At 39.3% G+C, this 15,635-nt stretch overlaps 1 protein-coding gene across 1 annotated transcript; it reads left to right on the top strand.

The window, feature by feature from the left end:
- The first annotated feature begins 320 nt into the window (after positions 1-320).
- On the top strand, positions 321-3,195 carry LOC122748340 (binder of sperm protein homolog 2-like). The gene is made up of 4 exons (XM_043993997.1): positions 321-390; positions 496-531; positions 2,008-2,148; positions 2,993-3,195. The coding sequence occupies exons 1-4, from the start codon at positions 321-323 to the stop codon at positions 3,193-3,195; spliced, it is 450 nt and encodes a 149-aa protein (XP_043849932.1).
- Positions 3,196-15,635: the final 12,440 nt, after the last annotated feature.

The following is a 15,635-nucleotide window of genomic DNA, read 5'->3' as shown; positions in this document are numbered from 1 at the left end:
ACAGGGGAAAGGACCCACCCAAGTTCAGAGTTGGGGAAAAAGGAATCTAGTCCCATCTTTTGTTTTACAGGTGGGGAAACTAGCCTGAGAATTGGGATCTGCCCAGTGTCACATAATTGTAGCACTATGCACAGGTCATCTGAGCTTAACTCCAAGACTATTTTTAGTGGTTCCCAATAGTGTTAGGGAACAGGGACAAATAGGCATGGGGAGGAGAGAAGAAGTGGGAGGATTGGGGGAGGGACAGCAAAGGCTTGTGGGGATAAAGCTGGGAGCTGGATTAAGACAGAAGCCTGGCTTCTATAGGGCTTCAGACTGAGATGATTCTGGAGAGAAGGTTGCTGGCAGGCTGGGTGTGCCTACTCTTCTGCCTCCATGGGGCCAATGCAGGTGAGGGAAGCCTCAGGAGGCAAATGGGAGATGTGAGTGGGTGGATGGATTGGGACAGAAATGCTCTAAAAATATATATTTACTCACTTCCTTGTCACATTTCAGGCTTGACCAGGTATAGAAACATTCGACCCAAGCCAGGTAAGAAAACCATGGACTTGCTCTTAGGGAGAGAAAGGAACAAACTTATCCATCCCTCTCCTTCCTCTATCCCCAGTGGGACCTCATGTCTGGTTATCTTCTGCCTTCCCAACACTCATAGTAACCCTACTCCTACCTTTGCCAATGTTCAGTCTCCTACCCCTCTCCCTAACCTTATATTGAATATTACCCCAATACTAACTCTACCCCTCTTTCTATCCTTAACCTCAAATACTAATGCTGTCCTCCCTTCTAATAATTATCATTCATCTACTACTCTATTACTACTATTACCTCCCCTGATTCCTACCTCTGCTTCTAGACTTTTTAATTTAAACTGAATTGCTAATATTTTCTTCATCACTTTCTCAAGTTTAGACAATCAACAGAGCAATAAATCAAGTTCTGATTTGTAATATTTGCCATTTTCTGAAGGGTAAAAGCCAACACTGAAAATTTAACAATCTCCTGTAAGCTGGCCACAGCAACCCCCTGGCTGGGAATGAGTGGAACTGGGTAGGATCAGTTATTTGAACAAAGAGGAAAAATTCACACTATTTTGAGCTGGTAGAGACTTTTGAGATGTTCTAGTCAAACTTTATTTTATAGACAAGAAAGCTGAAGTCTCTAGAAGGGGTGTGATGTGTTCCAGGCTATACATGTTGTATGCAGACCTAGGTCTTCACACACTAAATCCAGTGTTCATCATGTTCTACTGTGGTCGCTTCCAGATAGGTGCTTCTGCCCAAGTTCAGCCTGATTTGTCCTTTGGAGAGTTGTGGGGTGTTATTGTGGAGAGGTGAACTGAAATAAGGAGGAATGGAAGGGGTGGGGGGGTTGTGTGGGAAAAGAAGAGCACAGAACTGGGAGTAAGCAAGTCCTGGGTTGGCTTAGATCCTCTAAGGCTCCCTTTGTTTCATACCCCATCTGCACACTACCATGTTAGCCCAACCTTGAATGTGCACACATTCAAGGCTTCTTCTAACTCTGATATTACACTTATGGAATGGTCTAAGGTTTAAGGTTTTTGTTACAACCCTATTTCTGCAAACTTTAAATAGCTTGACCGCAGTCATACCTGGTAAATATCAGAGGTGAGATTCACACTCAGGTCTCCTGACTTCAAGGGCCTTCAAGCAACTCCTAATACTTGAGTTTTCTTGCTGGTTCTAACTTCCTTCCTTTCTCTCTGGGACTGATTTTCTTTATCTAGTGGAGGAGGTAGTGAGACTTGAGTCCCAGCAAGTTTTCCATACTCCCTGCACTTCACTAAAGCTCTCAGATCTGTCACACCCAGACCCTATCTGAGTGTGTGCACATTCAAGGTTGGGCTAACATGGTAGTGTGCAGATGGGGTATGAAACAAAGGGAGCTGAGGAACTTTGGGGTAATGGATAATTGAGAACCAGATGCCTTTGGCTCTTGGTCTGTACCCCTCACTTCCCCCATTCCAGCCAGTACTGATCCTTTCTCCAGACAAGGTCATGAAGCCATGTGTTTTTCCATTCATCTATGAGTCTGTGAGTTATGATCACTGCACAACAACGAATAGCGACTATGCCTGGTGTTCAGTGGATTCCATCTTCAAAGGGAAGTGGCGCTACTGTACTAGTACAGGTGAGTCACTCTGGCATCATCCAAGGTTTCTGTGCCACCCCTCCCCAATTCCCCTTACCATATATTTCCAGAACAGAGCAACCATTTATCTGGAACTGGGAGGATTCTGCAAGTGAATATTTTCTACTTGGATTTAAAAAAACCAACCACGCAAGTACATTTGGGGAATGTGTGCCTACAGAGTAGTGCCTGAGAGAACAATCTGGGACTCTTAGTGGACTGAAAGCTCAATACATGTTTCCAGTGTGAGATGCTGACATCCCAGAGAAAGCCAATTCCATAATCTGCTGCAGGGAGAGTGGTGCTCAGGAACAAGGAAGGTGATGGTCCCTTTGTCCTCTGCTCTGGTCAGGCTATATTTTTGGTATCATGTTCAGTTCTAGGCCCACCCCACCCCACCCACCACTTTGGGAAAGTCACTGACAAGTTACATAGGGCCTCAAGTCCATGTCATATGAGGAAATGGGAATATTTAGTACAGAGAAGAGAAGATTTTAGGAGCATATTTTCAAGTATTTGAAGGGCTGTTGGGTAGGAGAAACATTACACTTTTTCTGCTTAGCCCTGGAGGACAGAACTAGAAACAATGGTGAAGAAGGGCTTGGATGGAGGTGCAAATGGGCAGATCCTAATAATGAGAAACTAAATGAACCACCTAGGGAGTAATGTACCCACATCACTCAAGGTCTTAGAGCAAAGGCTGCCCAACCACTTGGAGAGGGGGATGTACTCAGGAGCATACTGGACTAAGTGGCCTCATTATTCCCTGCCTCAAGGAGCCTTTGGTCTACAGAGCTCTCTTGAGGGTGTGCTCACTCTGTGCCAACCCTCTGGGCCTTCACAGACCCCCCAGAATGTAAGTTTCCATTCCTCTTCGGGAAGAAGCTGTACCATGACTGCACGGCGGATGGATATGTGCTGGGCAGGACCTGGTGTGCCCTGACAGAAAACTACAACTTAAACGGGTTGTGGAAACCGTGCTCGCCCAATGGTGAGGGGGAAAGGAAGGGGGCGGGGTGTGAGCTCTGTGATCTGAAGAGTGAATGAGAGAGGGAGAGGGGGAGGAAAGGAGAGAGGGAGGGAGCCAGGGAGAGAGAGAGAGAGAGAGAGAGAGAGAGAGAGAGAGAGAGGAAGGGAGGGAGGGAGAAAGTAAAGATGGGGAGGCAGGGAGGCAGTTAGAGAGGGAGGAGAGAGGAAAAGGGAAAGGGATCAGGATAAAGAGAAGAAATGAAGGAAGGGCATTTATTAAGCACTTCCTGAATTCTAAGTGTTAGGCTGAGAGCTGGAGATAGAGGTAAAATGAAAGGCTGACCCTTCTCTCAAGGGATTCACATACTAAGAAGAGGAATTCCTCACTGGAGGGAAGACTTTTTGGAGTAGTGGCCTTTGAATTGGGCTTTTACAATGAGGAAAACAAAGGGGACATTTTAAGCACCCTAGAACATCTCTCACCTAAATCAGCCCCATCCATGGCTAGTAGTCTGAGGGAGGGGAGGCTGAGGGGACCAAGCAGCAGTGTGTCTGAGTGGAAGGGCCTCTGGAATTAGGAGCCAGGAGAACTGGGCTTTGCTGTCATCTCTGCCACAAACCACCCCAGTGAACTTGATCAACCCTCTGAGGTTCAACTGCTCTCTCGAAGTCATCATGATTAGGTGTAGAAGGTACTGGACTTGGAAGCAGGAAGAACCAAGCTCACATCCCATCTCAGACACTTCCTAGCTGTGTTACTCTGAGCAAGTTACTTAATCTCTCCTTGCCTCAGTTTCTGCATTTATAAGATGAGGGAGTTAGACTCATTTACCTCCAAGGCATCTTTCACTCTTAAATTCATGGTCCTTTAAAATGAGAACATTAGATAATTTGTGCCTAGCTCTGTTTCTTTTGTTCTATGTCTCTGGCCCTTATTTTCCTCACCTGTGAAACGGAGTTGGATAATAAGACCTCAATGTTCCTTTTTTTATGTGCCAATCCTACAACACAAGATTTTCTCATCCCAAGATGCTCAGGCAGGAGCAGAGTATCAGCCTCTGGGGTGTGTGTATGTGTGTCATGATTTGGGTTCAGACTTGACTGGAGTGACATAGGTGGGCTCAGAGCAAACTTATGATGCCCACTCTCTTTTCCCTCATAGATTTGTGAAGAGGAGACTTCTGCCACAGCCTGCTCTCCTGGAAGATCTTGGCCCCTCCTCTTATAGTGATGAGTCCATACAGCCCCCAGCTACGTACTGTAGGTCTCCCTTAAGTGACACAGGCTCCTAGTCCCCCCTGAATATCAGGGGAAATTCTGGCCCATGCATTCTGTGAATACTGCACCAGATAGATGACCCCATACAATCTGATGTCCTCCCTCTGGCTCATTTCTTGCCTGGAAGTATTATTGCTTTCCTTTTGCTCCCCCTTCCTCTTGTCCTGTCATGCCTACCTTCAGGGATTTTTGTACCTCCAGGTACAAAATGAAGTCTGGGGATAAGCAACTCAGGCCACTCAACTCTTAGTCAAGATAACGTCAGAAAAACAAACAAACAAAAATTTTAAAAGGGGGCAGCTAGGTGGTACAGTGGATAAAGCACTGGCCCTGGATTCAGAAGTACCTGAGTTCAAATCCAGCCTCAGACACTTACTTACTAGCTGTGTGACCTTGGGCAAGTCACTTAACCCTCATTGCTCTTCAAAACAAAAACAAAAACAAATAAGCAAAAAAAAAAAAAAAAGATAACATCAGAGTTGGATAAAGCACCAGGCCTGGATTCAGGAGGACCTGAGTTCAAATCCAGCCTCAGACACTTGACACTTACTAACTGTGTGATCCTGGGCAAGTCATTTAACCTCAATTGTCTCACCAAAAAAAAAAAAAGAAAAAGATAAAATCAGAGAAAAAATATGGACCCACCCAAGTTGATGGGGGTGCAATGGTTCCCACCTAGAACTGGTTCATGCAGGCCAAATCTCATCAGTAAAGTCCTTTAACTATCTACACAAACAGATCTGTCTTTACCTAAGATTCCTTTGGCCCAGATGAATCTTATTTTCAAGGAGAGCTTGCTTTTGGAGTGTGTGTGTGTGTGTGTGTGTGTGTGTGTGGAAATAAAGATTAAGAAACATGGGAGATTACTGGGTTCCCCAAGATGTAGGTAATTAATAATTACTTCTCACAACCCCCCACTTGATTCTAATTGAGAGATGAAGTTTCCTCAGTGAATCACTAACTGATTTACAAATACTTTGCCAAGGGTTCTTAACTATGGGCCTTATGATGGGTAACAATGTGAAGGGGAAAAGGGAGAAATTGGATGACACATTGACAGAACCAGAGGGGGATGTCCCCTTTAGTAAGTAGACATTACAAATTAGGGACGCAGGGAAAAAATTAAACAATGAGAAAAAAATGTCCATTCAAGTCTCCGAAGTCTCATCTCATACAGTTTTCTGATCCTCCAGACGCAGCTCTCTATTCCCGATGTGATCTCAGAGCAATTCTTCCCCAGCTCTGTCTTCTTATATTCAGGTTACTTTTAGAGATCCTCTTCTTCTATTAAAAATCTACAAAACTGATCTTAACACGACTTTAAATTACTTTGCTAGCAACCAAGTCAGATAATGAAAGTCAACACAAACCTTATGTCTCTATTATCAGAAAATGAAATTTGGAAGCTTTAGAGACTTTTACAATTTTTGTGCAGTTGTTATGTTGATTTTATATATATATGAAACTCAGATACAAACAGAAAATTAGAACCCAATTTCACACTTGGCATTATTCAATGCCCCATTAAGAAGATGAGATTCTAGCAAGAAATGTCAGAGTCCTTTTCATAAAATGGACCTTAATGCAAAAATAAATTAATATAAAAGTTGTCAGATTAACTTTAGTGTGACAACAGGTCCAGAGGTGATATGCAAAAATACATTGAGTGAACAATTTTAAGACAGTGAATATCAAATAAGTTATAGAAACGTTTTCAACTTCTAGTCATGTTCAAATGAATGCCCTCTAACAAAAGTGGATCATACTCTAAGGCATTTACAAAATAGATCACAAGTTATGCTGATATTCCATTCCTTAACATGGAACTGAGACAATTGTGATATTTACTAAATAACAAAATCATATCCTGGTTTCAAAAATCTTTGCATCAATTGCCTAATTATGCCAATATCATTATGAAAAATTAAAAGACCTTATCTTACACAGAAATGTATAGCTAGTAACAGATGTCAAAGGTAAATAACTGTTAGTTGTTTGGAATATAGAAAATATAAAAAGTCCAGGCCAAATAGCTCAAATTTTATACCTGTGTCTCAGCATGCTAATACAGATATGGTTCAGCATTAATTTAAGAGGTAAGGATCCAATATTGTGTTCATCACATGACATCTGACACGATTATAGGAAGTTACTATAAAAGAATAGGTAAATAATTATATATAAGAGAAAATAAATTTTCCATAATTTCACCACAATTCCAGGCAAAAGTTGTGCAGATGGCCAGTTGGATTGAACCAGAGCCAAAGTCAGTCAGATGGGATATTTTTCTATTCCATGTGTCATACTGGGGAAATTGAGTCAGGAGAATCCTACCTCTTGCCAAAAGTCATTCTCCCAGCCTTTCCCATGACATTTCTGCCTGAAATTTATGCATGTAAAACCCTATAAGATTGCTGGCATCATGGTTCATTGGTTAAATAGCATTCCTTGATCATACCTGGAGTCAGACTCAGAACAATATTAGTTAACACTCCCATAATGTTGAACATAGTAGGTTCTGATAATCAGCATTTGAGGTGAATTCACTTCTCAAGGATTATGTATCCTAGATAAGTATTGACTATAATCTCATATTGGTAACAGTAAGACATTTATTACAGAAAAATCACGGTATAACTAGTACTCAGGCTAAGTGGATGCTTTTTCATCCCAAAAGTCAATATTAAACAAATTATTTTGCTTCAAAATACTTAATAACAAACAACAAAAAGATTTTGGATGGGATGTAGAAAAATGAGTTGACAATGTTTCATATTTGCAAGTTCAGTTTTTTTAAATTAATAAAGTATTTTATTTTTTTCCATTACATGTAAAGATAGTTCTCATCTTTTGTTTATACAAGATTTACAATTTCAGATTTTTCTCCCTCCCTCCCCTCCCTTCCCCCTCCCCTAGACAGCAGGTAATCTGATATAGGATATATATATATATATATATATATATATATATATATATATATATATATATATATATACACACACACACACATAATAACATTAATCCTATTTCTGCATTAGTCATGTTATAAGAGAAAAAAATCAGAGCACTGATGAAAAACCTCAAAATAGAAAAAAACAACAGCACCAAAAACAAAAGAAATAGTATGGTTCATTCAGCATCTATACTCCTGCAGTTCTTTTTTTTTTTCTTGGATTTGGAGATCCTCTTCCATCATGAGTTCCCTGGAACTCTTCTGTACCATTGCATTGGTGAGAAGAATATAGTCCATCACAGTAGATCAACACTCAATGTTGATGATACTGTGTACAATGTTCTTCTGGTTCTGTTTATCTCACTCATCATCAGCTCACACAAGACCCTCCAGGTTCCTCTGAACTCCTCCTGCTCATCATTTCTTACAGCACAATAGTATTCCACTGTATTCATATACCACAACTTGTCCAGCCATTCCCCAATTGATGGGAACCCCCTCAACTTCCAATTGCTTGCTACCACGTAAAGAGCAGCTATAAATATTTTTGTACATGTGGGTCCCTTTCCCCCTTCCGTGATTTCTTTGGGAAAGAGACCCAAAAGTGGTATTGCTGGGTCAAAGGGTATGCACAGTTTTATCGCCCTTTGGGCATAATTCCAAACTGCTCTCCAGAATGGTTGGATCAGTTCACAGCTCCACCAACAATGCATTAGTGTTCTAATTTTCCCACAGCTTCTCCAACATTTATTATTTTCCTTTTTTGTCATTTTAGCCAATCTGATAGGTGTCAGGTGGTACCTCAGTGTTGTTTTAATTTGCATCTCTCTAAATCATTAGAGATTTAGAGCATTTTTTCATATGGGAATAGATAGCTTTGGTTTCTTCATCAGAAAACTGCCCTGTTCATATCCTTTGACCATTTCTCAATTGGGGAATGACTTGGATTCTTATAAATCTGATTTAGTTCCCTATATATTTTAGAGATGAGGCCTTTATCAGAAGCACTGGCCTCAAAAATTGTTTCCCAGCTTTCTGCCTCCCTTCTAATTTTGGATGCATTGCTTCAGTTTGTACAATTTTTTTAAATTTAATGTGATCAAAATGATCCATTTTGCATCTTATAATATACTCTATCTCTTGTTTGGTCATAAACTGTTTTCCTTTCCAAAGGTCTGATAGATAGACTATTCCTTTCTCTCCTAATTTACCTATGGTATCACCTCTTATGTCTAAATCGTGTATCCATTTTGACCTTATTTTAGTATAAGGTGTAAGATGTTGGTCTATGCCTAATTTCTGCCATACTATCTTCCAGTTTTCCCAGCAGTTTTTGTCAAATACTGAGTTCCTATCCCAGAAGCTGGAGTCTTTGGGTTTATCAAACACTACATTACTAGTGTCATTTACTACTGCATTTCCTGAGCCTAGCCTATTCCATTGATCTACCACTCTATTTTTTAGCCAGTACCAGATAGTTTTGATGACTGCCGCTTTATAGTAAAGCTCCAGGTTTGGTACCGCTAACCCACCTTCCTGTGAATTTTTTTTCATTATTTCCCTGGATATTCTTGATTTTTTGTTTTTCCAGATGAATTTTGTTATTATTTTTTCTAGCTCTATAAAATAATTTTTAGGTAGTCTGATTGGTATGGCACTGAATAAGTAAATTAATTTAGGCAGTATTGTTATTTTTACTATATTAACTCTGCCTATCCATGAGCATTTGATATCTTTCCAATTATTTAGATATGATTTGATTTATCTGAAGAGTGTTTGGTGGTTGTGTACATAGAATTCCTGGGTTTATCTTGGCAAGTAGACTCCCAAGTATTTTATATTATCTACTGTTACTTTAAATGGAATTTTTCTTTCTATCTCTTGCCACTGGACATTGTTGGTCATGTATAGAAATGCTGATGATTTATGTGGATTTATTTTATATCCTGCTACTTTGCTAAAGTTGTTAATTGTTTCAAGTAATTTTTGAGTTGATTCTCTAGGATTCTTTAAGTATACCATCATATCATCTGCAAAGAGTGATAGTTTTATTTCCTCCTTGCCTATTCTAATTCCTTTAATTCCTTTCTCTTCTCTGATTGCTAAAGCTAACATTTCTAGTACAATATTAAATAATAGGGGTGATAATGGACATCCCTGTTTCACCCCTGATCTTATTGGAAAGGCTTCTAATTTATCTCCATTGCATATAATACTTGCTGATGGCTTTAGGTAGATACTGTTTATTATTTTAAGGAAAGCTCCCCCTATTCCTAAACTCTCCAGTGTTTTTATTAGGAATGGGTGTTGTATTTTGTCAAAAGCTTTCTCTGCATCTATTGAGATAATCATATGATTTTGGTTGGTTTTCTTATTAATGTGGTTGATTATGCTAATAGTTTTCCTAATGTTGAACCAGCCCTGCATTCTTGGTATAAATCCCACCTGGTCATAGTGTATTATCCTGGTGATCACTTGCTGTAATCTCCTTGCTAATATCTTATTTAAGATTTTAGCATCAATATTCATTAGGGAAATTGGTCTATAATTTTCTTTCTCTGTTTTTGCGTTGCCTGGTTTGGTATCACCACCATATTTGTGTCATAAAATGAATTTGGTAGAACTTCTTCTTCACCTATTTTTCCAAATAATTTGTATAATATTGGAATTAAATTGTTCTTTAAATGTTTGGTAAATTCACCCGTAAACCCATCTGGCCCTGGGGATTTTTTCTTAGGGAGTTCATTAATGGCTTGTTCAATTTCCTTTTTCTAAGATGGGTTAATTTAAGGATTTTATTTCCTCTTCAGTTAACCTGGGCAGTTTGTATTTTTGTAAATATTCATCCATTTCATTTAGATTGTCAAATTTATTGGCATACAGTTGGGCAAAATAATTCCTAATTATTGATTTAATTTCCACTTCATTGGTGGTAACATCACCCTTTTCATTTTTGATACTGGTAATTTGTTTTTCTTCTTTCTTTTTTTAAATCAAATTAATCAATATTTTATCTATTTTATTGATTTTTTCATAAAACCAGCTCTTAGTTTTATTGATTAATTCTATAGTTTTTTTGCTTTCAATCTTATTAATTTCTCCTTTGATTTTCAGGATCTCTAATTTAGTATCTAATTGGGGATTTCTAATTTGTTCTTTTTCTAGCTTTTTAAATTGCATGCCCAATTCATTAATCTCCTCTTTCTCTTTTTTATTCATGTAAGCATTTAGAGCTATAAAATTTCCCCTAAGCACTGCTTTGACTGCATCCCATAGATTTTGGTATGTTGTCTCATTATTGTCATTCTCTTGGATATAGTTATTGATTGTTTCTATGATTTGTTGTTTGGCCCATTCATTCTTTAGAATGAAATTATTTAGTTTCCGATTGATTTTCATTCTACTTTTCCCTGGCTCTTTCTTACATGTAATTTTTATTGTATCATGATCTGAAAAGGATGCATTTACTATTTCTGCCTTTCTACATTTGACTATGATGTTTTTGTGCCCTAATACATGGTCAATTTTTGAAAATGTGCCATGTACTGCTGAGAAGATGGTATATTCCTTTCTATCCCCATTCAATTTTCTCCAGACATCTATCATGTCTAACTTTTCTAGTAATCTATTCACCTCTTTCACTTCTTTCTTATTTATTTTTCGGCTAGATTTATCTAATTCTGAGAGGGGGAGATTCAGATCCCTCACTAGTATAGTATTACTGTCTGATTCCTCTTGTAACTCATTTAACTTCTCCTCTAAGAACTTGGATGCTATACCACTTGGCGCATACATATTTAATATTGATATTACTTCATTATCTATAGTACCTTTAAGCAAGATATAATTTCCTTCCTTATCTCTTTTAATGAGATCTATTTTTGCCTGCACTTTGTCTGAGATAAGGATTGCTACCCCTGCTTTTTTTACTTTAGCTGAAGCATAATATATTCTGCTCCAGCTTTTACCTTTACTCTGTGTGTATCTCTCTGCTTCAAATGTGTTTCTTGTAAACAGCATATTGTAGGATTCTGTTTTTGTTGTTGTTGTTTGTTTGTTTGTTTTGTTTTTGGTGAGGCAATTGGGGTTAAGTGACTTGCCTAGGGTCACATAGCTAGTAAGTGATTTGAACTCAGGTCCTCCTGACTCCAGGGTTGGTGCTCTATCCACTGCGCCACCTAGCTGCCCCAGGATTCTGGTTTTTAATCCACTCTGCAATTCACTTCCGTTTTATAGCAGAGTTCATCCCATTCACATTCACAGTTATTATTACTGACTGTCTATTCCCCTCCATTCTATTTACCCCCTTTGTACTTTCCCACCTTCTTTCACCCTATTCCTCCTCACTGACATTTTACTTCTTACCCCTGCCTCCCCCAATCTACCCTCCCTTTTTATCACCCCCCTCTCTTTTCTTTACCCTTTTCTCCCTTGCTTTTGTCCTCCCTTCTATCAGTCTCCCCCTTTCCCTTCCCCTTTTGCTTCCCTAAAGAATGAGTTAAGTTTCTTTATCCCAATGAACGTATATGTTATTCCCTCTTTGAATCAAATCTAATGAGAGTAGAGTTGAAACAATGTTCCCCCCTCCTTTCTTTCCCTCTATTGTAATAGGTTTTTTTCCACCCCTTCATATGATATAATTCATCCCATTCTACCTCCCCTTTCCTCTCCTCCCCATAGACTCCCTTTTTAACCCCTTAATTCTTTTTTTTATTATCACCTCAAAGACAATTTATATTATACCCTCTGTGTAAAGTCCGTCTCTCTGCCAAATACATTTACAATTCTTAAGAGTTATGAGTATTATCTTCCTGTGTAGGGATATAAACAGTTTAACCTAATAGGGTAACCTTTTTTTTCTCCCCCTCTGTTAACCTTTTCAAACTGCTCTTGGGTCCTTGTATATTGAGATCGAATTTTCTATTCAGTTCTGGTCTTTTCACCAGGAAAGATTGAAAGTCCCCAATGTCATTAAATGTCCATCTTTTCCCCTGAAAGAGAATGAACATTTTTGCTGGGTAATAGATTCTTGGCTGCAATCCAAGCTCCTTTGCCTTCCGGAATATCATTTCCAAGCCTTGCGGTCCTTTAATGTTGAAGCTGCCAGGTCCTGAGCAATCGTGACTGTGGCGCCATGATATTTAAATTGCTTCTTTCTGGCTGCTTGGAGTATTTTCTCCTTCACCTGATAATTCTGGAATTTGGCTACAATATTCCTTGGAGTTTCCTTTTGGGATCTCTTCAGGAGTTGATTGGTGGATTCTTTCAATGATGATTTTATCCTCTGATTCTATGATATCAGGGCAGTTCTCCTTATAATTTCCTGGAGTATGGTGTCTAGATTCTTTTTCTGGTCATGGCTTTCAGGCAGTCCAATGATTCTCAAATTGTCTCTCCTCGATCTGTTTTCCAGATCAGTTGTCTTTCCGATGAAGTATTTCACATTTTCTTCTATTTTTTCATTCTTTTGATTCTGCTTGACTGATTCCTGGTGTCTCATGGATTCCTTATCTTCCAATTGTCCAGTTTTAATGTTTAAGGCATTGTTTTCTTCAGTAAGATTATGCACCTTTTTTTCCATTTGGCCAACTGAATTTTTTAAGGCATTGTTTTCTTCAGTGAAATTATGCACCTTTTTTTCCATTTGGCCAGTCAATCTTTGTGCTTCCTTTTCCAAGCTGCTGATTCTTTTTTCATAGTTTTCTTGTTTTGCTTTCATTTCTCTCCCCATTTTTTCTACTACCTCTCTCAATTGATTTTTAAAATCCTTTTTGAGCTCTTCTAGGAAGGCTTCTTGTTCTTGAGACCAATTCACCTTCCCTCGTGAGGCTTCACATGTAGGCAATTTGAGGGTATTGTCCTCATCTGAGTTTGCGTTGGCTTCTTCCCTATTGATACAGAAGCTCTCAATGGAGAGGGCTCTTTTTTGCTTCTTACTCATTATTGCAGCTTATTTATTTATTTTTTAAGTTGAGTTGAGGTCTGCTCTGGGGGCACCAGGGTCCCTGTTTTGGGCTTCTTGTGCAGGGGTATAGGTGCTGTGTGACCGTGATTTTACTCTGAGGCCTATATAGTGTGTGCAGTTCAGCCCCCTGCACTTCCTGTCTGAGTGCGCTTGGCCAGGTGCCCGATCCCAGCGTCCGATCCCGCCTGCCCTGTTTGTGGCCCTCCCGGCTGGTGCAGATAGGTTTTTCCACTGTCCTTCTTGGCCACCAGATTTTTGATCCAGGTTCCAGGGGCCTCTGTTGTTTGGCTGTGGCCCGCAGCTCCTGCTGACTTGCCCCAACCCCCGTCGGCACTGGGTTGCTGCCCTGTGCTGGGCCTCCCTTTTGCCTGAGTCAGACCGACCTTTTCCTGAAGTCTTCTAAATGATCTCTGGTTGGAAGACTGTGTCTCTCTGTCCCTTTGCAGGTTCTGTAGTTTCAGAATCTGTCCAGAGGCTTGATTTAATGTTCTTTTTGAGGGAACAGAAGGAGAGCTCAGGCAGCTTGCTGCTTCCTCTCCGCCATCTTGGCTCCACCCCCGCAAGTTCAGTTATTAACCACATTCATATAGATATAAAGGCAGTCTACTGTTCTCAGAATTCCTTTAAACAATGGGAACAATATTAAGGTGATTCTGAACTTAGTTTTTTTATTTCTACACCTGTTATAATTCCAGATTAAATCACATATATAGGTAAAGTCATATTTCCCATCAGGGTGAGATAAGACAGTTTATCAATTATATTGTTCACTAACATAACTGACTTTACTGAAATCCTATTCCTTAAAAGCAAAACAGGTTTATGATTTTAACCTCACAATATACAGATTCACATTTTGCTTCTAAGGAATTTTAATATTTGTCTAATCATTTTGAAAAATGAGATACTTCAAGAATTGTATTTTACATATATGACAAATTTCACCATCAGTTTAACTATTTCTTATACCAACAAATTAAAATAAAAATATCAAGATAAGTAATTTAGATGCTTTAGTGTTAATTCAATGATTAATAGATTCAGTATTTCAGTGGTAAGTTTTCACTTAATCTACCCTGATAATAGATGGACAGAATTAATGTCAAACCTTTCCCCAGGTAATCTCCCTGGCTTACTCCCAGAGACACTAGGGGGTCTCTTTCTCTGGAGAGGCCTGCCTGGGACTGGATCTGTGTCAGCATGACCTTGGGGTTGGACTCCACTCCTGCCCCAGCACAGCAGCCCCCTCCTGCCAACCTTTTAAGCCATCTTTGGCTGGAAAATTAATCTCAGCCTGTTTCTTTTGTGGGTTCTACTTCTCTAGGAATTATCCTATGGCATTATTTCGAGGTGTTTTGGATGGCCATGTTGTGAGTTCTGAGAGCTTACTGCTGTGATGTTTAAATCTTAATTGTGGTCGCCAAAAATTAAAAGGCTTCAGTACCAGTCTTGGGCATTAAAACATTTATTAGAGCATATAGATATTTACAAAGAGTTCAGAAGGTTATGAAAAAGAAGTCCTACCTAGCCTAGAGTTCCAGCTTGGTTGGGTTCTTCCTGAAGTCCTCCTCCACAAGCCTTCTTTGATCAGGAACCCCTTCGAAAGCTGTTTGTGGAAGTTTTTTTATATATCTGGAACAGAGGCGGTCCTTATACACTGCTTCAAGGTGATTGGTTGGCGTCATCCAAATCCATTGGCTTTGAAGGTGTTCTCAAGTTGAGTTCACAGTCTAGTTTCTGAGAACAATACCTTCTTAAGGGATAGCCAGGTGTGATTACAATCCAGTTAACTTGAAGTAGGCTTAATCAGCAGTCAATCACTCTCACTTGATTCAATCTGTCTCGAATCTCCAGGTGGGTCTTTGAGTATCTGCTAAATCCCATTATTTCATCACACTGCCTTTGCTCCACCATCTTGGTTCTGCCTAGCATCCTCTTTTTCTCAGAGATACTAGACTTAGGTCTCAGATATTGCTTCCATTGACTGCTTCCTGCTGCTGTGTCTCCTAAAGAATCAAAAGAAAAAATAATTTTCAGGGTACCAGAAAAGTTTTCCCCTCTGAGAATAAAACCTAATCATAGTAAGTTTGGACATAATTGTTATCAGTTTCAAATTAATGCAATACATTAGGCAACCAATAAAATTTAATAGGCCTTCCAAAATCACACAAAAGATCCTTTCCTTCAACACACAAAAAAAGTTTTTTACAAATTTTTTAACATAGGTACTTCCTAAAAAGTATTTCTCCTCTCTCACAACTAGCTAATATGGGATTGTTTCCATGACTACTCATGTATAACTTATTTTGAATTGATTGAGTT

The sequence above is a fragment of the Dromiciops gliroides genome, chromosome 3 (assembly GCF_019393635.1).
Source record: "Dromiciops gliroides isolate mDroGli1 chromosome 3, mDroGli1.pri, whole genome shotgun sequence".
Lineage (NCBI taxonomy): Eukaryota > Metazoa > Chordata > Mammalia > Microbiotheria > Microbiotheriidae > Dromiciops > Dromiciops gliroides.
The sequence above is the reverse complement of the archived record's forward strand: the minus strand, read 5'-3'. Positions and strand labels throughout refer to the sequence as shown.

What these genes read in the sequence shown, in the direction of transcription:
- LOC122748340 (XM_043993997.1), top strand. Translation starts at nt 321, where the DNA reads ATGATTCTGGAGAGAAGGTTGCTGGCAGGCTGGGTGTGCCTACTCTTC. An exon ending in CCTCCATGGGGCCAATGCAG is followed by an intron (nt 391 to 495) that starts GTGAGGGAAGCC and finishes GTCACATTTCAG; the next exon opens with GCTTGACCAGGTATAGAAAC. An exon ending in AAACATTCGACCCAAGCCAG is followed by an intron (nt 532 to 2,007) that starts GTAAGAAAACCA and finishes TCCTTTCTCCAG; the next exon opens with ACAAGGTCATGAAGCCATGT.